Source organism: Lepisosteus platostomus, chromosome 22, assembly GCF_059453375.1.
Source record: "Lepisosteus platostomus isolate fLepPlt1 chromosome 22, fLepPlt1.hap1, whole genome shotgun sequence".
In the NCBI taxonomy this organism is placed as follows: Eukaryota; Metazoa; Chordata; class Actinopteri; order Semionotiformes; family Lepisosteidae; genus Lepisosteus; species Lepisosteus platostomus.
Genome location: NC_142632.1, coordinates 8,504,943 through 8,525,762, shown reverse-complemented (window position 1 = coordinate 8,525,762; position 20,820 = coordinate 8,504,943). Strand labels below are relative to the sequence as shown.

The 20,820-nt window shown below is 51.9% G+C and overlaps 1 protein-coding gene across 3 annotated transcripts in view; it reads right to left on the bottom strand.

The window, feature by feature from the left end:
• Positions 1–20,820, bottom strand: part of LOC148643362 (membrane-associated phosphatidylinositol transfer protein 3-like) — an 80,776-nt gene that overhangs the window by 40,755 nt on the left and 19,201 nt on the right. The window contains exons 2-3 of one of the 3 annotated variants that reach the window (XM_088616132.1): positions 15,615–15,707; positions 8,714–8,818 (exon numbers count right to left, since the gene is read on the bottom strand). In XM_088616132.1, the coding sequence (XP_088472258.1) occupies positions 8,714–8,818; positions 15,615–15,707 (198 nt within the window). Of the gene's footprint in view, positions 1–8,713; positions 8,822–15,614; positions 15,708–20,820 lie in introns of all 3 variants that reach the window. The other 2 variants (XM_088616131.1, XM_088616133.1) reach the window with 2 other exon arrangements.

The following is a 20,820-nucleotide window of genomic DNA, read 5'->3' as shown; positions in this document are numbered from 1 at the left end:
CTCATTTATTTCATCCTCCAAAGAGCAAACGGGAGTGGAGGGGGGGGAAAAACAACAAAAACCTCACAAACACAGAGAACGTGTCAACTGGGGCCGGTCTCCGCTCCGAAAACCAGAGGCCAGCAAACATCACGTGGCTGCTGGTGCCTCCGTTCCCTTCAGTCACAACCAGGGCTCCCACGAGGGCGTTCAAACCACTTAAAACCAACCAGGTACAAAAATAACAGCCACACAGAGCAAACAAAACCCTAGACAGGTACAGAGCACTCAGGGATTACTGCCAGTGCCCTTCAGGACTCCTCCTGACTTTCTTTGGGCTTCGGGTGGCTGTTGAAAAGACACTCCGCTGGCCTCCAGTGTTGCCCCACACGGTCAAGTCCAGACCCCTCTCCACGCCGGGCCTCATCTGCTAAATCCACACAGCCCCCCCATGGCCCCCCACCGACCGGGAGATGCATAAATCCATTAGAATCAAGTTAAATCCCTTTAACAGAACGTGCAAGTCGTTCATCACAGCTGGGGAGTCAATCCGGCAGGAAACGTCAATGTTAATTGACCAGATATCGAACCAATAAACACGAACGCACAAACGGAGCCACACCGGCCTGCACTGCCCCTGCAGGGGGTGGGCAATTCTGGGGGCGTGCCCGGTGCTCTGGGTGAGGACGGGAGCTGGGCTCGGCACACATCTACCAGGGCTATCGGCCGCCTTCGTGTGCAGCATTTCTGCTCTGAGAAGGAGGAAGAGCTCGCCCGCCCTGGCGGCGGTCACGCCTGTGGTGTTAAATCCCCCTTCAGGGCACCTCTGAGGGGGCTGGAGACCCGCAGAAATTATCCCTTAAAAAAATAATCAATTCTGCCGTGCACAGCCTCTCAGGAATCAGTAAACCGTCAACGTCCGATGATGAGATTCATCTTTGCGCGAAGACGATGTGCCTGGATTAGCAGATCAGAGGCGCGCTCGTGGGGGAGCAGGGGTGGGCTTGCTGTTCAGACAGCTAGAAAGGAAAACATTCGTCACACACAGATGGGAGACAACAGGGTGGCGGTGATGGATAATAATAAACCCTGGATCTAAAAATCACAGCCAGACCTTGAAACAGAACAAAATGCGAAAAAACACAGCAGAATCCAGCAGAGAGCTTCAGCAGCCCAACCTCACGGTCCAGTAATCCTCCTCTCGCACGCTGAGGCAGTTTAGGAAAGCAGCCATATCACAGACACGCGAGGTAAGAGGGCAGGGCAACACGAGCGCACGAATGCAGAAGTGTATTGCGGAAATTTGGGACAAACGTCCCGAAGCACTGCTATTGCCCTGCACCCATTCACAAAACAAACCAGCCAAAATTGTGCAACCAGCGAGAAAGTATAAAGGGTGTTAAAAACTGTCACAAAGCATCTTAACAATGAGCCTCAGTAACATCGTTTGCCCAGGAGAGGGAGCTGTGCAGAAACACGAATGGATTGCCAAGTGTGGAATTCCAGGCTAAGCCTCTCAGATCAGCGATTTCCAGTCCTCATTCTGGGGATCCGCTCGTAGCTGAGGGCTTTGGAATTTTCCCCCCCGCATTCCCCACATTTTTCTGGAGCAGAAACAGACTGAAAATAAAAGAGCATGGCTACGAGTTCCACTCCTTCAGTCGAGCCCTTGCTGAATACAAAACCTGGATCTTTTGAGGGCTTCCTGGGACAAGACTGAGGGAAAACACATTCTAGATCAAAGGATGCCTTGCAAGCAAAAACAACGCAGCAATGATGGTACCCCATTGGACACCCTACAGAACCATCACAGCAAAACATTTTAGCATAGATTGTAGCCCATGACTTCCCCAGGGGTCTAAAGGTTTTAATTAAAATATTGAACTCCCCCCTCCTGTGCTCCTGTCTTGCTCCTAACCTGATTTCCAGGACTATATTCACCCCCTGCTGCTGTGAACGCCTCTCTACCCCCACAGCAACCTACACAGCTCAGCAACAGTGCAGCAACCATGCGGAGCAGCTGCTGAGCTGACACTGTCAAACACTCCAGCTCTCCTACTGAATCGCCTGGGGCTTCACACTTGAGTTTTTTTAACCAGGCTGGTTAACGGGAGTAAAATAACGATCCGAGTAAAAGTCTGCTAAACACCATCAACATGAGGAAGGTCATAAACGAGAGGAAATTCAGCCTGTAAAGCCCAGTTTGTAACAAGCAGTTAATTAATAATTGCTGACACTTATACACCAATGTGCAGCCCCACCTGGATGATGCACCAGTCCTCTCCCCACACACCAGCTCTCAGTGGGGAGGAGAGCAGAGTGATGAAGCCAGTTCAGAGATGGGGATTATTAGGAGGCCATGATTGGTAAAGGCCAGGGGGAAATTTGGCCAGGACACCGGGGTTATACCCCTACTCTTTTCGAGAAACGCCCTGTGATTTTTAATGACCACAGAGAGTCAGGACCTCGGTTTTACTTCTCATCCTAAGGACGGAGCCTGTTTACAATATAGTGTCCCCATCACTGAGCGCCCCCTGCTGGCCCCTCTAACACCTCTTCCAGCAGCAACCTTAGTTTTTCCCAGGAGGTCTCCCATCCAGGTACTGACCAGGCTCACACCTGCTGAGCTCCAGTGGGGCTGCCAGTGGTGAGTTGCAGAGTGATATGGCTGCTGGCTAAAAGTAAAAGTCTGTTAAACACCATCAATATGAGGAAGGTCAGAAACGAGAGGAAATTCAGCCCGTAAAGCCCAGTAACAAGCAGTTAATTGATTCAAAGATCTCATTCAGCCTTTGTTGTTTCTCTTGAAGGAAGTCAGTCCCAGCCCGGCTGGGCGGCCTGTTGCAGACTCCGACAGCCCTGTCTGTAAAGAAGGGCCTCCTGCTTTTAACACTTTCAACAGCACTTCCACATGCTTTACACCCATGTCCCCCGGCTTGTGTTTCACTGGTCCTTCTGAGGAGCCTGCAGTGGGGGGGGGGGGGGCAGTTTGCCTCGGATTTCTAACTCCCAGGCAGCTTTTGGTGGAAAAAAAAAAAGCAACTCAGCGATTCTGGTCGAGACCCAACACATCTACTGCGGTCTGAAAACAGGTTATCACATCACACCTGAGCACTGTCGCACATCCGCTGGCATAACACCATCCTGCAGCTCATCGACAGGGCACACGTTGTACCACAGGCTGCGATGTGTGTGAGCGTGTGCGCGTGTGCGCATGTGTGTGTGTGAGCCTGCGTGTGTGTTTGTGTGCGCCCCCGATGATAAAAGCGGCAGGAATAAGCAGGAGCATTTATCTTTTCTTCCTTTGTTCTGGGATGCTTCAGGCATTTTCTGTTGAAACACGGAAACCCCCCGAAAATCTAATTAAATGGGAATTAGTAGCAAGGGAGAAGCTGCCCGGGAGAAGCTCATGTGGAAGACGTCTTGGCTGTGGCTCATGTGGTCGGAATGCAGATGAGTGAAGGTCTCCCGCGCAGGAGCTGCAGACCTGACACGGCCGGCAGACAGGCAGCAGACAGACCTCGACCCGTCACGGCGATACTCTTTATATGGTGAAAGGGGTCATTGTAATTTCATTTGCATGTATCCTATAATTCATATTGTGATTCTAAGATACAGAGATATTATTATATGTAGAGATAGATATTATTCATCCATCCATCTTTATCCAATACAGCGCCATGGGGAAGATGGGGCTTAACCCCAGTACAAAGCGAGACAAAACCCTACCTGGGACACTGGTAATTACTGTTCAATATATGGGTATTCTCTTCCGTTTAAAAAAACAAAACAAACAGAGCCTGCTTTCTAGCGAGCCCCGCAGACGGAAGAGCTTTATTTTCTGTTCTTCCTGTCCTGAAACACACCTTTCAGCCACAGGCCCCCAGCCCTCCCCTGCGATCGGAGCACCGCCCGATCCGGCCCAGTACGTCTGGGCTCTGAGGAGAGGTCAGACCCTTACTAAAGGCGCATGCTGGGGCTGGCGCCGCAGAACTCGAGAGAGAGAGAGCAAGCAGGCCTCCAGCCTGGACAACAGCTGTGGAGCCCTTCACACCGAAACTGGTCACCTAGAGGATGCGAATCACAGCACGAGCAGAGGCGGGCACCCCAACCTTCAATGCCAAGCCTGGAGGTTACAGAGAATGTTTTAAACGGAGGTTACAGAGAATGTTCGGGTGGGATGACAAGTTCAGCCTCAGATGTCAGTAACTTGTGATCAATCCTGATGTCACTTCCTCACCTAAACTATATTAATACTACAGGTGATCTCCCCTCCTTTCTCTCCCTCGCACACGTCTTCTGCATCCCACCTCCAACTCATCTCCTCCTCTGCAGCTGCCCCTGGGTCACTCCTGCCCTGCAGGGGGGGTCCCAGCCTCCTCACCCCCCTGGCCAGGAGGTCAGGCCAAGCGGGTGAATTTTAACACTCCATAAACCTTTTAACTAGGCCTCATTTCCGGGCGTTGTCATTCCCGGTGAATTCCCGTGCTCGGTTCTGGACCGGCTTGACGACGGTTACAGATGACATCCAGGCACTTGCGGCTACAGCAGTGGACGAGAGGAGGAGAAGGTGCAGAGACCGTCCATGTCTCTGCCTGCTGTGGTGCCTGCACCTTTGTGCTAATAATAGTGCCGAGATGAAAGAGCCGGTTCTCGTCCGTCAATCTCCCGGGCAGTAGGGGGGGGGACTGCAATAAATCATCTTCGGCAAACAGCTCTCCCCATCGCACACGGACATCACAGTCACCGTGCACACGGAGCCAGATCGCAGGCACAAGCGCACACAGAGAGCCAGGCTTGTTGCAACACACACACCTGCACAGGATAACCAGATGCATCCAGATTTCAGACAGAGGCTTCCAAGTTAAAGTTGCCAGAGGCTCTGCAGATCAAAATATTGCTGCTTTTAGAATGTAAGAAATAACTAACATTTGATCATAAGAGGGATAAGGCAGGGTGAGCTCTTATTCAGGTTCCTAAGCCCATTTACAATAAATCACGCACATTTACACTTTGGAGCTTGATGGGAGACGAGCTGTGGGCTTTAAGCAGCTATAGAGCTGTGCACAAAGTTAGGCCGTCTTTCACCCAAAATTCTAACCAGCTTTTAATATACCCAGGACCACCTGTTGCTTCAAAATGACTGAGATAGTGCAGCCCCCCTGCAAAACCAATCATTTTCCTTGTAGCATTGCAGGTATCCACACTGACTGGTAATGAAGAAACATCACGTAAAAACAAATCCACATTTAAAAAGCTCCCAGCCTCCATTAGTCAGGTGCACTTTAGGACTTCGGTTTAGTTGGTTACCAGAGAGAGCTCATTAAAACCAGAGAGATTAATGTGACAAGTGCTGAAATAATCCCGCTTTTAGCTGCCAGTCATGGATGGTGTTCCCAAAGCGCTCGGCTATTAGCGTCAATTAAGCCACCAGAGGGAGAGGCTCCCAGAAGCCGATCCGGGCTCTTGGATCAGGTTTGAAACGGGAAGCACCGACACCACGTTCTTCCCCGCCTGGCAGACGGGACACAAGGTCCCAGCGCGTCTAAAAAAGGATCAGACCTAGGCACGAGCTGTTCACCTGCGGTTTTACCCCTCCAGTTGTCAAACCAACCTTTTTCGGGAGCCCGGGACGAACGCAAACGATCCCCGCACACAACAATCAGTCTGGAGTTTTCCGCAGACAACAACAGCTCCAACAAGAGCACCGAGTGCGTCAGCACTGTGCTAAATTAGCCCAAACAGCTCTACCTACGCCACCTGGGATGGGGAGGGATTAAAAAGGCATGTTTTTTGCTTTTTAATCACTGCAGAGATTTTGAAGCACCTGTCACTGACGCAGTAGCAGCAGCAGCAGCGGCAGTGAAAAAGACTACATCCCAGCGAGAGACCTTTCAGAGCTCAAGTCATCTTCGCTTGTAAATTGTCACCGGGAGAAAATAAAAAAACGAAGCACCCGGAAAGCTTTCACAGATCTCTTCAGATGCTTTTCACCGCCGGCTCGGGTACGTCTGCCACACCACACACGACGACGCGGCAGCGCCTGGCGTGAACGAGCCGGGATGGAGCAGGACCCCGTACTCCCAGAGTACTCTTTCTGATGAGGACCAATCCCTGAGGAGAGATCTGATGGCACCCACTAACCTGAAAGGAGATTAGGGTCGAGTGGAAATTATTTTATTCTGTAATCATTACACATTTCACATGATGTTTAAAAGACTCCAGTGGTTCAGTGGGGGTGTTGATCTTTAAGGAAATAATAATAATAATTGCTTACACTTATACTGTATAGCACTTTTCTGGACACTCCACTCAAAGCGCTTTACAGGTAATGGGGATCCCCTCCACCACCACCAGTCTGCAGCCCCACCTGGATGATGCACCAGTCCTCTCCCCACACACCAGCTCTCAGTGGGGTGGAGAGCAGAGTGATGAAGCCAGTTCAGAGATGGGGATTATTAGGAGGCCATGATTGGTAAAGGCCAATGCGAAATCTGGCCAAGACGGAATTTGGCTGCCTTTGCACAGTTGTGTTCCACAATAATTTGGTTTAATTTGTTTACGTTTTTTGAGGGAGTCTCAGCTTTCCCCATGTCAGAAGGCTATGTCGTCACAAGACAGGATTGCGGGATTGTGCAACGCCAGCGTTGCTGTAGGTGCTGAAAGAGTGGTGCCTTCAGGGGCTCCTGGATCATCAAGCAGAGGCAGGATGAGACCGACCGATCGCAGGCTCCTACACTCAAACACAGCCGAGACTGTCCCCAGTTGTGATCAATCCTTCCTACAGCGATAGCAGCGGGCTGATGCTTCTGTTCCCTCTTCTTGCTTGCAAGTTTGTTTTTTTTCCCCAATTAAATTGCAAACAAGGACAGACTGTCATTCTCCACTTCATGACTGAACTCCCTCCCAGCAACACCACTGCCCAGCCCATCCTGCACTATGGAATCGACATGGAAACAAAGTAAAATTCCGGCTGTCACAGTTGACGAGGGCCAAAGGTGTCCTCTTGGCACACAGTGGGGAGAAACTCGGCACAGTATGGACAGCAGGCATGCCGAATGCTCCCACCTGCTTGGTGATCAGTCTGCTAGTTCACCGTCATGCCCTTTGTCTTTCCAAACTTCCTACCTTCAACTAGCTTTTCAGTGACTCATCCTGTACGGTCATACACAAGACAGGATCTCCCAAGCAGCTCAACCAGCAAACTCACGCTCCCAAGCCCAGCATGGTGATCGAGCGTTCGAGCTAGGGTCAGGTCACTAGCCGACTGTGACCAAGACACAGTTGACTTGGCGTTGCCGGGGGAAGAGTGGTGTCAGTCGGCCAGGGCTCTCTGGGCTCTCTGCTGTGTTAAAAGTTGCAGGGTGCAACTTCATGTCATTGCATTGCTGCTCCAGTGGACTTTATGTGCTGGCCAAAGTTGCCATCAAAGACGTTCCTCATGGAAACAGAACACAGCTCTGATTGTTCCTTTTTTAATGGGCTTCAAAACCCATTAAAAGTTACAGTTTAATGGACACGAGGCTAGAATCCAGCTAGGTAAACATTAGCAAGCAAATGTGCCTAGGATCCAATTATAAACAACTGGATAACTAATTTTTAAGATGTCTAAGATCATTTTATTGGCCATATACAATTTCTTGCATGAGGAATTTGTCTTTTCGCATACCCCAGCTTGCTCTCCATGAGACACACAGACAGGGAGAGAAGCTTGGGGTCAGAGCGCAGGGTCAGCCATTGTACAGCAGCCCTGGAGCAGCTGGGGTTAAGGGCCTTGCTCAGGGGCCCGACGGAGTAGGATTCCTCTGCCGGCCGCGGGATTTGAACCGGCAACCTTGCAGCCACAGGTGCAGATCCTGAGCCACAGAGACACCGCCCCACCCTCTGTAATTCCATTAAAGCAGCTGATCGCTTGTGCAAAGTTCTTTAGGGTGTTCAGATCAATGCAAAACCCCCTTTCAGAAGGCAGTCAACATCTCGTATTATCCCTCAGTCCTTCATCACATCATCGTGCCTCATCATCACTGTCCAACACTGGCAAAGAACACGTCTCCTCGGGAGGGGAAACGGCTAATTAAGACACAGTTTTAACAAGCTAGTGTGGAAATCACAGAGTGAAGACAATCATGTTTTGATTTGCATCTCATCAATTTGTTTAATGACTTGTTAAAAGCAGCACCAAGCTGATAGATGCCACCACAGAGGGCCTCTCTGCGTGCAGCATGCTGTCAGGAAAATTGTTGCTGGCTCACTTCGTCGGCAGTCAGCTGATGAGAGTTCAGGATTTTAGAGAATGGTGTCAACTGCAAAGCAAGTCTCAAGGGCTAATTTGATTATCTGGAAAGATGCATCATTTCCTCTTGGGATGTTTCCGTGTCTGCGTTATTAAGTTTCCCCCGGAGAAATAACTATATACAGTATGAATCTCTAATGCAGGGCTTTGCTGGGCTGTAGCCATTTTCCAGGGCTACCTTCCAGCTCTTGGGTCCCAGGTTTGACTCTGACCTGTAATACCTTCTAGGTGGAGTATGCATGTTCCCCTGTATCCAAATAGATTTTCTTTCAATGCTCGTTTCCTACTACCTCCCAAAGATATGCTAGGCAAGATTCATTAAAGTCTGTAAATCGTGTCTGTTTGTGCATGTATGTAACAGAACCTGACAGTCTTTCTGGAGCGCCTTATTTGAATCTTATTCTAACCCACCACCCAGACAGCCCCTCCTGCCCCCAGTACCTTGCGATTGGTCCATGTGACCCAGGGTCTCTATCTGCTCCACCAGGTCGTTGGAGTTCCACTGGCTCATGCCCAGCAGCATCGCACTCTTCCCTTCCATCACTTCTTCTGGGACGGAGACAGAGAGGGGTGGGAGAGAAAGGAGTGAGCGAGCGCGAGAAGGGAGAGGAGCTCAAGACGAGAGAGCAATGCTCTCGCTCCTTTGCCGATTCTTAAACCTACAAACCTCCTGCCCGAAACAGTGGTACAGCCCCATAATCCCCTCGTGTTTCCAAGTCCATGGGATAAATATCAGCATTACGCCTGGCTATCTGCATCATGCAGAGGTCGTGCAGGCAGAAATGGATGTGTTTGAGCCTCATCTGTGTTATGCTCAGTGTTGTGTCCCAGCTGTCGTGCAGAGCGGGGGCTCTGCAGTAGCAGCTCTCCTCAGTCCCCCCCATGGGCCTGCTCTTCACACTTTTCACACTGGGGGAGATCAGTGTTAATCAAGAGCTGTGAAGAGGGGCCACACCGTGGAGCACAGGGGGGGACACACTTCTAAAGAGGTGTGAAATCTCTGTTACGGCGGCAAAGGAGACTGTAGCAGGCAGGGCTATGAGGGGAAACAAATAAATAGGAGAAAAAAAATATTCCAACAGCCCCCAAGTCTGCGAGATCGGAATTGAAGTGGCAGAGACGACAAGCACGATGCGGAGGCCGATGAGAGCCTCTCTTCGCTGAAGAGAGAGACAGAGAGAGGGAGGGAGGCTGTGCTCACACTGACAGCTTTGGCGAGGAAGGCCTGAAGGCATGAAGGCAAAACCCAGACACGGCTTTATAACCGAACACAGCTCTTATTCGCTGCTTCACACTATCTGAGAATGACAAGGCGATACGGCTTCCTGCTCAAAAACGCAGCCATTCGCTTGGGGCTCCCTGCTGCAGGGACTCACGGTGGGGGGCTCTCGATTCACACCCCGAGGGCTGGGGGTTCCCTTCCCCCCCTGTGGACCCCCAAACAAGGCCCTTTGCCCAGGTGCTCCGCTGCACCTGGCTGTATGAATGAGTGCCAGCAATGTTGGGGTCCCCCTTCCTGGGAGAAGACAAACTCTGGCCTGGCCGGCCTATAGGTTTTAGTTATTTCCTGCCGATCTTAAATTAATTACCGCCTTAACGGAGCCAGTCCTTCAACTACAGAGTTTGGCCTGTAGGTGGCAGTGTCCTCCGGCTTCCAGCTTCTCCCTCAAGGACAGTGCAATGGCTTTTCCGTGCCAGGCGACACGCTCAGCCTTGAGGGATCCTCTGCTTCTTCCGCCATGATCCGCCATGAAGCTGGCAGTGTAAAACCAAATCCGTCCCCCCCCCCCCCCCCCCGCCCAAGCCACTCCCCCTGCCTCCCCCCCCATCCCAGCTGCCCCTCCGTGAAGAGCTGCCCCTTTCCGTGGGGACCGATCCAGGGACGTCCATCTCTCTCTCAGGGTGCTGTGGTCCCCTCCAGGGAAAGGTGCCCTCCAGCCCTTACACCAACGAAGGCAGGCGTCGCCCCTACAGGAGCACCTGTACCCCAAGAGGTGAGGGATCTGGCTCTGGGGGGGCAGCTGTTCTCGGCTCCAGGTGGTGCCGGAGTATCGGCTCGGAGACCCCTCCAGGCGCGAAGCCGCGAGGGAGCGCGGGGGCAGGCAGGAGGCAGAAGCCCACCGAACGTGACTATGCAAAGCCCCCGCTTGGAATGTTCCTCCCCGGGCCACCAGCCTCGGGGTCCCAGCCTCACCAGACACAGCATCACCCTTCCAGAAACGGAACGAGCCAGGGAGCCAGGGAGCCGACGCCGTCCCACCGCCCCAGAGAGCGAAAAGAAGCATTAATGAGATCATTGCAAACAAAGATGGAGTCTGCAGCCGAGGAAGGCTGGCGATGAGGGTTTCCCTCTCGCAGTACAGCGCAGGCGTCCGGCAACGTGCAAGGACCGGCGGCGTCACACCTGTGCACAAGCGGAGACACACGGCACCTCCCGCCGCGCCACTCCGGCGAGATCACAACCCCCCACTTCCAACGGGGCGCTCCGTTTTTGTCCAAAACTCACTAGAAGTCAGATCTTGAAGTGCTGCCACAAGGGGCAGCTGACTTGCTGTAGGTGGGTGGTGCAGCTGTGGGGGTGGCGGGGCTCCCCCACCTCACTCCTGCTCACAGACACGCCTCCGCCGAGAGGCACGCTCCCACCTCCACACACTGAGCCCCCCCCCACTCACGCAAAATACCCACAGGAGGTCAGACTGGCTTTTTCATTAGGTGTAAAAGGGGGTTTAATTTTCCATAGCAAATCCGCTGGACCTAAAACTGGTGTTTTTGAGAGGAACGGGGCTGCGGAGCTCAGTGGAATATGGATTCCTCTGTGAATCCTCCTGTCCCCTCAGCAGGAAGAGTCGGACAAGTGCAGCTGAAATCGGAGAGGTGCTCAGCGGGATTTTACTGGTTTCAAGTGGGCTGTTGACATCAACACAGGAAAAAGGGGATTTCAAGAGAGAGCTGCAGAGGATTATTAGTCCTCTGCAGGAATACCTGTGCACTGTAACAAGATACTCTGTGCACAGGCTACAGAAAAATGCCCTCCTAGCACAAAAATAAAGAAAATTCAGTTCAACTACAAGGCGTTAGCAAGGATTCATTAAGCATGGATACCTGGATATCCAGCCTTTTAAAAACACTCAAAATTAACTTTGCAACTTCTTTTGACTTCATGCACTTTAAAGTTTGTAAAGACTATTTCTCCCCAGCGGCAAAGCATTACTGAGAAAAGTTACTATATATAAAACTGGACTGCTCTTGTGTTTTTTTTGTGCAGCACGGCCTCCAGAATCCCCGAGCTTCGGGAGCTGATGATGTGGGTCTCCGAGATGTTTATTTTCATCTCTGAACGAGAACCCAGGAGGATTGAGGTCTGAGCAGCTTTTCTCACAGGATGAGGGAGAAAAGCTGGCTCGAGGAGGAGCTTGAGATCCACGGCACGGCTATACGGGCAGGGAAGAGCATGATCGACGCTTTCAAATACCAGCAAAAATCATCTGGACGCAGAGAGAAGCGCCCCTCCGCTCTGTTGTGCTTTACAGCGTGGGAGACGGCATTCCTAATGGGAAATAAAGAAAACTGGGAAGCTCCGAGCAATGGCATCACGGCGAGCCTGCGTATTCCCCAATCGCAGGTCCAGCCAGAAAGCTGGCATCTGAAGCACAGACGCTCCTGACAGCGCCGTATTTCTGATGCTTAACTGAGCGTCTTATCCAGGCTCAGCAGAGGTCCCATTTCAAGGGCACCCTTCCGCCCCATCGATACGAATTTGCCCATGACGGATGGGAACATCGAGGGGTTCCGGTTGGCAGTTTGATTTCTTTTCGCTCCTTTTCTCTGGGAGAGGAAACTCCCTGCTCCGAATCGCCCCAGGTCCTGCCCACAGGTCCCCCCCGCCCCATCTCCGAGCAGGACGCCCCCCCCCCCCCCGAGAGCCTCACGAGCAGGGAAGAGTTTTTACTTCCTACTCACCCCGGCGCCCCGGAGTTTGTTAGCCTCCATTTCGAGATCTCACTGCCGGAAACGGGAACTTGGGAGGGATGAGGAAAACCAAGCTGTGCACCACAGCTTTTCTAAATCATAATCATTCCCAGTGTCATTTCTCAGGGCGATTGCACATCACACCAAAAAAACCCTCTTTTCATATTTCTCCTCATGCATTCTTCCTGCTCTCCTTCCGGGCAGCTGCAGCTAGGTCAAGATCTCTGCAGGCGGGTCCCCAGCCTCCTCATCCTGAAGCCAGGGTACTGGCCCTGAACGGGTTAACCCAAATCTCACCCTGCCTAGGTACTCCATGAACATCAGCTGCCTCATGACTAGTGGAAAAGGATCGTGATCAAGTCCGTGGATGTTTGATTGTCTTCTTCAGGGTTTCAAGTACATTTGGGTTAATAGGAACATCAGGGTGGGACAAAAGTACAAGGAACATCTATAGGAAAGAGATTGTCTTTACTGACGAGTAGCAATTTATTTTTTCCTTCTCCTTTAATTGCCGTGGTTTGGTCAGATGAAAAAGCATGTAAAAACTCGAAGGTTCCCGAAGGTCCTTCAGCTGAGGTTAGCACAAGGTTGCGGAAGGTCTGCCCGAGGATACAGTCTTGCAGTCCAGCCCTCGGCGCACAGACCCTGTCCCGGTGAACCAGCTTGATTGAGAGCAATCCGTGTCCTGCGTGTTGCTTCCCTGCTTTTCAAAAGGTAAGGGAGCCTCAAAACTGGCTCACAGCTTTCATTCTGTTTTTTTTTTTTTGTGACAATTCAGAATGGAGTTGAGGTGCCTGGGTTTGCAATCTCAACCGTGGGTATTGTCTTTGACTGCACAGCTGGGCAGCTTGTTCCATTCCCCCACAACCCTTTGTGTAAAGAAAGACCCCCCCCCCACCACCACCACCACCACCTTCCTCAGTTTCCAGCAGTGTCCTCAGGTTTGCTGTTTGCGCTACCGAGATTCTCGAGAGGGAGAACGGAGCTCTGTATTTACACAGCTGAGCAGCCAGGCCTCTTCCCTGCACTGGCTTGTCTCAGTGCAGCCTCTACACCAGACGGCAGAGGGCGCAGGGGCTGCGCTGCCTTCTGTGCAAGAGGGTGTTCAAGGCCTTTCCACACTGGGAACAAGACACAGATCTGGCCTGCGCGCGCGTGGCTTTCAATTCGAGCTCACTTTGTCACGTGGCCGACAGACTGCAGCACAGCCATCGGCAGAACCCAATACTTATCCAGCCTCTAACCCATTCATCAAACTTCCCGAGACACTCCAATACCTGCCGACGCCAATCAAGAAGGGATTTCATTCGAGTCTGCGGCGTTCATGGAACTCGGATCGTGTGGCAGGAGGCCGGAGATCAAGAAAAGTTATATTTTCTGCGGTGGAGGGGGGGAACAATGTCCCCCCCCCAGTCTCCACACCACTAGATCCAGACTTGCGCCTAACGAGGGTTAGGATAGGGGGACCAGACGTCCTCTTTTTCCCCCAGACACGTCCTTTTTTCAGACCTAAGATAGACGGGGATCTCAGGCTGCCGCAACCCGTCAGAGCGCTGTTTAACATTCTCCTCAGCCTCACTCCTGCCCGCAGATCTGGCAGTTCCGAACAGACCCCCGCCTTTTCCTGTGACTAGGGAACGGACATCACAGAACCCTAATTAAACTTCTGGCTCTCTCACGCACCCCCTTGGGGGTTCCTTTGAGAGACTAATGGAAGCATTCCGGGTGTCAATTAGGCACTGGAAGAAGATTAGGCACCAGGAGCAGCACAGGGGTCCAATAGCTCCCCCCTTCTTCATGCTCTTAAGTGCTGCAGGGCTAGGAAAGGGAACACCCAGGGGCTGTACCCCGTCTCTGGCCTTGGCGGCGCCCCGGGAGTCTGCTTGCTTCAGCGGGCACAGTGCGCGTCCGAAGCGGTGGTCTCGCATAGGCCGTAAGGGGGGCCTCAAGAACGACCGTGCCGCACAGGAGCGGGGCAGAAGCTCGGGGCCGCGGGAGAAACGCGCACCCCAGGACAGGGGTGGGAACCGGGCGTTTAAACCCGCGAACAGGAAGCCCCTTCCTCACCCGAAGGATTATGGGAATGTGGAACAAGCTGACCGATTGTTGAAACCGGAAATCTTTCAATTAACGGTTTAGATCAATTAGCAGCTAAGTGCCAAACAAGCTACGTGGGCTGAATGGCCTCCTCTCATTTGTACCCTTTCCGTCACCGGCGACACCCCTCCCCTAGGGGGCGCTCCACTGCTTTCTCGTTACTGGGTCCAGGTCATTGTTTATATCCTCCCGGTGTGTCTTGCTTGTACCCTCCCTATTTAATCTTAGCGCCTCCCGTGCTCAGGGCTCAGCGCTAGGGTATGGATCTAACGCTTGCCTTCCACCAGGCTGCTGGATGCCCGAGGGCACAGGCCTCATCCCCCGACATCTCCCACTTCCTGAGCCCAGGACCTGGAGGACCTCCCCCAGTGTCTTGTCATGTCTGGGGATTTTAACCTGGAGTCGTCGCCGGATTCGGACTCCTGGACTGTGCCCTGACTCGCCTATGGACCCATTTGGATTTGGATACCTGTGTCTTTTCCCCTGTTACCTGCTGCACAAACTGTCCCCATCTGCTGCGCAAATAAACCCCTGTTTGTTTCCACAGTAGCGCGTCTCCCTTTCCTCTACCGCTCGCACAGGGTCTGATTACAAACCCTAGATGGAGTGCGGGAGTCATAACACTTTCTCGGGCGCCAAAAGGTCCCTTTTTTTCTGCTGGTGGCTGATATTCGCAATCAGGCCTCCTCGGCCCCTCAGGAAGGGCAGGGCTCAGTATGAACACCAACAGGGCAGCCCGTGTTGAAGCTCTCTGACCATGATGCCCCGGGTGTTTACAAAACATCACCTGTGAGTGCCAAAACAGGCCTCCTCACGCTTCTAAGCTCTTTTGCATAACAGTTTTGTGCTGATTTGCAGGCATGTTCACAGTGAGCTCAAGGGACAGAAAGACAGGCACTAACACTGGTGAAAGAAGCCAGGCTCTGCACAGCCACTCTTCATAATGAGAAACCGTAATCTCAAACCACAGGATGATCAGACAGCCCCCCTTAATTATGCATTTAGAAAATTATGCTGCTAAAATATTAACCAAGCAAACAAGCAAAATGAATAAAAGCAGGCACAAACATCCAGCAGCAGCCTGACTGTGAAGCAGCGGTATGAGGAAGCAGCTCTCTTTTTCCAGCTTGATTTTACAGGCTCGGTCCGCTCCCCACAACCCAGAGGCGCCGCAGAGACAAGCCGTTGATGTTACGGACTCACGACAGCGGAAATCTGTCTGCTCAGAGAGCCCACAGCGGAGGAACGAACGAGGAGGGTTATCTCAGGAACTGACCTCGGGCATCGAAGAACTCCTCATCTGAGCTCTCCACGGACTCCTGCACAATGTTCTGCATCCTCCAGTGCGAGGCGCTGGGTTTCCGGGCAGCTGGTGACAACACAGGACAGGAGAGAGAGGTCATGAGAAGTTCCAGTCAACAAGGACAGATCTTGTCCTGCATCTTAGTTTGGTCTCCTCCCACCCTGTCTTTATTCATTCCTTCTTTTTGCCAGGAACATTCATCGAAAATGACCTGGAGTTCCATTTATGCAGCAGGGTATTTACTGCAGTGACCGAGTGACGCAACTCGCTCACATGCAAACCAGCTATGTCGCACCCAGGATTCGAACCCGCAGCCCTCTGGTCAAGAGGAGTGCAGAGCCTCGTACCATTCCACACTGCTGCCTTGATCCTCACCCCCACCCTAATCAGAAACATTTTTAAGTCTCGGGAAAGGATGGGATTCTAATTAAAGTGTATGACAATAATGCTAAATTTGAATGAATCTCTTATTAAACAAAGCACGAACACAGAAAATAAAAGCAGAATTTAGATGTTCAATTAACTTTCCCCAGCCTGACACCAAAGTCGCCGTTTCTTACAGACACCCCACAACGTGAAACATGCAGTGTTCCTGAAGCCTGCAAAACAAAGCTTGTTTCCTGCAGCTGTGCGAGCTGTGCTGCACAGGCAATTATCAGGTTTTTACAGCGAGAGTGAGGACTGGCGTGCAGAGGACCATCTTGCTTAACTTTCCCGGGTGGATTCAGGTACTGTCCTTCCCCCCATGAACAATTCCGGACAGCACAGAGGTCAAAACGGTTGTACGCTTGAGCAGAAAAGGCAAAAGGGCAAAAGACACTAATTTTTCAATACGGCACGCCTGAGGAGGCACTGGAGAGTTTCCAAGTTTTTGGAAGGAAACCACATCCTGATTCATATTCCTGGTGCAACGAAAGTAGCTCATAACTCCGTGCCTTTCGCTGGACAACAAGGGCTGAGCCCTGATCAGTCAAATGCAAACCACACAGTCACCCTTAAACCAAGAGCAGAACTATTTTTGTTTCTAAATGCAACTCTCCTTGCCGAATTACCAAAAAGACGGTGCTACTCTGCATCTCTTCAAAGAACTGGTCTAATAGGCTGGTCATTCACAGACTGAAACAACTGAATCCTTTCCTAACCCGGACCGGGGTGATCACTTTATACTGGCATTCGAGGTGCTGACGGAGTAGATCCAGAGATCCACTTCACAATCCAGAGATCAACTTGAACACCAGCAGCAAAACATCCGGCCCAGGATCCAGCTGGGTTTAAGAAGAGCCCTGAGGAATGAGACTGGATTGGACATCTTTACACAGAGGATGAGGGGTCCCTCAGACAAAGCTGCAGTGGTGCAGTCAATTTCTTGGAATCTTACGCCTGCATAAGATCTAGCGATTCAGCTCCTAGAATCTGTAACGCAAGCGGTTTTTTTCTGGACCCTATGAAGACGACACAATCACGGGGTTGAGCGAGGAGAACACTGGGAAAAAAACATGCGGGAGTCGGGAATGAAAACAGGGGGGCGTGTCCATGGTGCGCTGGTGTTCGGGGGAGGTGTGACCGAGGCAAACAGTCCAGAGCTGAGTCCAAAAGGAGAATCCAAAACAGGACAAAAGTCCAAAGCCAGGCGATCCATCCAAGACAGACGAGATTAAAACAAGAACCGAGTCGGGACCGGCACCAGGGACAGGAACAGGAACCAAAACCTTGATGGGACCAGGCGCTTCCAGGTCCCGGACTCGCCTGGTACAGGAACCAGAGCAGAGCCCGGAGGAGAGTGAGCGTCTGGCTTATAAAGGGGGCTGGAACAGGGAGCAGGTGCGGGAGATGAGTGAAAAACAAGGAAGGGCTGGAACGCCCTTAAGAGGAGGGGTTTACGATCGTGACAGAAACCCAGTGACCTGGGGTGTGCAGTGGCCAAAGGATGGGAGGAGGAATCCAGCAGCTTGGTTCGGAGCGACCGGCCAGCGACGGGCGAAAGGGAAAATGAAAGTTGCAAGTTGCAGCCTGAGCGCAAACAAGGGTCCACCTGGGAACGCAGGGGTCAGACAAGCCGAGGGGAATCTGGAAGCACGGCCAAGGGCCGGAGCGAAGGCCGGGACAAGGAGACGAGCCGAGGTGGCGAGAGAAGCTGGAAGAGACTCGAGGGAACAGACGAGCTCGGGAACAAGCCGAAGACTCCCGGGAATAAACTCGATGACTGAGCGCTGAGTTCAGGACTTAAATCCCAGAATTAGAAGAGAATCCCGGGGATGGTGAGCTAAGCAGCCAATTCGTCAGAGGCAGCGGGCACCAATGATCACCCATACCGCCTACAGACAGCTCTGGCACCGGTTTCAGCCCAACTGAAGATGTGGCTATGGGTGTGAGCTGAAACTTGCACAGGTATTACACCATGCTCTTATCCTGGTATGCAGAGACTTCAGAGATGCTGAAGATCATCTGGGTTGTCTGGCTCTGATGAGCTGTGACATTCCCGGGTCAGTGTAGTGGCTCCGACCAGCTGTGGGACTTAGCTTGGCCGCCCGGGTTTACAAAGCGCAGCCCCATTTCTATGTTTTCGGGGTGTCCACTGGCCATTAAACCTGCAGGACCTTAACGCCCCCCCTCCAACCCCCGGACTGCTGACCCCAGCCCTGACCCCTCCGGCCCTGTCCGGAGTCCATCGTGGCGAAGGCCAAAAACCGAACAGCCGGAAAACGACATTGTCCAAACCACAACGGAACCAATACACCCCCTCCTCCTCCTCCTCCTCCACCTTCTTAAATATCATTTGAGTCATAATTGATTTTTTTTTCCGCCAGTCGAAATAATGAAATGAGAACGGTTTCAGACTGTCAATGTGTACAAATTCAATCTTCATTATCCTTACACATAATGAACTCCTTTCACAACCCATTTCCGTCCCCCCCTCCCCCTCACCTCTTTCATTCTCTCTCCTCCTTTTGCAAGACCGGCTCTTCTGCGCCGGATGACATCAAAGAAAGAATCCCGATCGAGAAGGGGGGCGGTGGTACATATCGACCTGTGTGACAACGCAGTAACGCTGCAGGCTGGTCGTAAGGCCCCCTCCTCTTACATGGTAACGGCTGTGGCCTTGAATTTAATTTCCCCTCCCCTTTAACACCCCGGCTGTGAAATCATCCCCCTCCGGCGGCCTCCCAGGTGAGGACGACTACCGACAAACGAGAGGGCTCCGGCGACGAGCAGCTCGAAACAAAAGACCACAAAGCTCTCTTCCTTTTAAAAAGCGCTGTCAAGAATTCGGTTAACACACTACAATCAAATGTGCCGAATTCGTGGAAAACTACTGAATTGCTACTAGTGGGAAAAGTAGTAGGCTGATTCCACAGCTTGCACGCACACGCACACGCGTAAGAGCAGGGGAACTCGGGGGCAGCTGTGCGTCACCCAGGTGGGGCTGCACTTCACGGGGGACGAAAGGGGCGCCCCTGTATGTGAAGAGCTCTGGGACTGCGTTGGGGATGAGAAGCACTGCAAAAATGCAACGAATGATTAAGATGTGTCAAAATCGCAAAGTTAACAGGAGTATTGTGAAAATGATCATCATTATTCAAGCCTTGCTGGCGGACGGACATGCTGGCGTTGCGAGAGACTGTGCCCGTGGAAAGTGCCAGAGCTCTTTGTCCTCTTCTTCCCCTCCCCCAACTCTTCGTTACACCACGGTTACACGATCCCAGCGACCTATGACCCCGATCACGGACAGTCGCTTACCCAGGGCTGCTACCTTGACTTGGAAGTTGATTTTTGACCTGAGATCCAGCGGATCCCAAGCCGCTAATGAAATCAATGGGGCACGAGTGGAGAACATCTGGAGATCCATGCAACTCCGGAAAACTCGCCAGAAATGAATTCCTAAAAAGAAAACCACAGACGCGCCGCTGTGCGGATATCGTAACTCTAGACGGACTTCTGGTTATAGGGACATTTTAGACTGGCCTAGAAACTAACGAAAGCCACACAGATCTCTAGTTAAATAGAAGAGCAGACAGTTAAAAAGGCTAAAGAAACAATACTGTGATACACTTCGGATATCAATATCGCATTCGTGAAAAGGGATTGTGCATTGTACTCCAAAGGCCCAATTTCAACCATTTCAACCTGCGGAGGCTGCAGGAGTATCAATACCCGAGGAACGTCAATGGTTTTGATTAATGCCGTCGATTGAGGCCTGAAAGCGATGCCGCCACCCCCCCCACCCTTTCAGTTTTGGAGAGTCGGCAGGTTTCTCATTCTCTCTCAGACAGGGATGTGGCAGAGAGCTGCGATTCCCTCTCAAGCGCATTATTGTTCCCTGCGTAAAAAAAAAAGGAGTTCTTCCCTTTCCACACGTGCCTGTCGCACCTGGAACTGGAAGAGGTTAGGGTTGAGGGTTCGAGAGTCCTACTGATGGGACCCTACCCCAAGACTGAGCGCAGGGGTGAGTGGGAGAGACCAACGACTTAGAGCTACTAGGGGTGAGCGAGTGGACAGCAGCCCCCTCCAGGCTTCGGCGTCAAAGCCTTTCGTCTTCGGAACGGTACCGCACTCATCGGAGATGTCAGCGTGCCCGACGCAGTACAGCACCGCACACACAAAACGACACAGCAGTATAGGACAGTCACTGACCAAGACCCAGACACGGGATTCAGATGATGCACAAGGGTGTTCTTCCATCAAAAAAAACAAACATTTTAGAGCACATTTCTCCTTATTCCTAAGTAGTTAAGCCCTTGGAAGGGGCCAGACTTATCTGCTGAAAGCCTCTCTCTGGAGGGACAAAGCTTGATTTAATCAGCTCACTAATTTCCACTAAAGTGCTGTATGGCTGCCACAGAACACACCCGTGTAATTATGTGCGCAGTGTTATACCACACATCGGTTTTACTTAATGCATTTTGACTAATGACACCAAAGACATCTGCACTCATTCCTGGTCGGGGAATTTCCTTGAACCGGAAAATTCAAATATCGATCTGTTAGATTTAAACAGCCTCCGTGGCTATTATTGACCAGGAATGTGGCCGTGCGCTGTCTGGGTTGAAGCCGAGAATCCCGGTCAGGGTAATACTGCCGGCTGTAATGTTTTTTTTTCCAATTTCTCGGTCTTGGCTGGGTGAGGTTATTACGGTGATGGAGGGGGCTGTCGTTCCGGGCTCTGTGGGAGCTCGTTTTA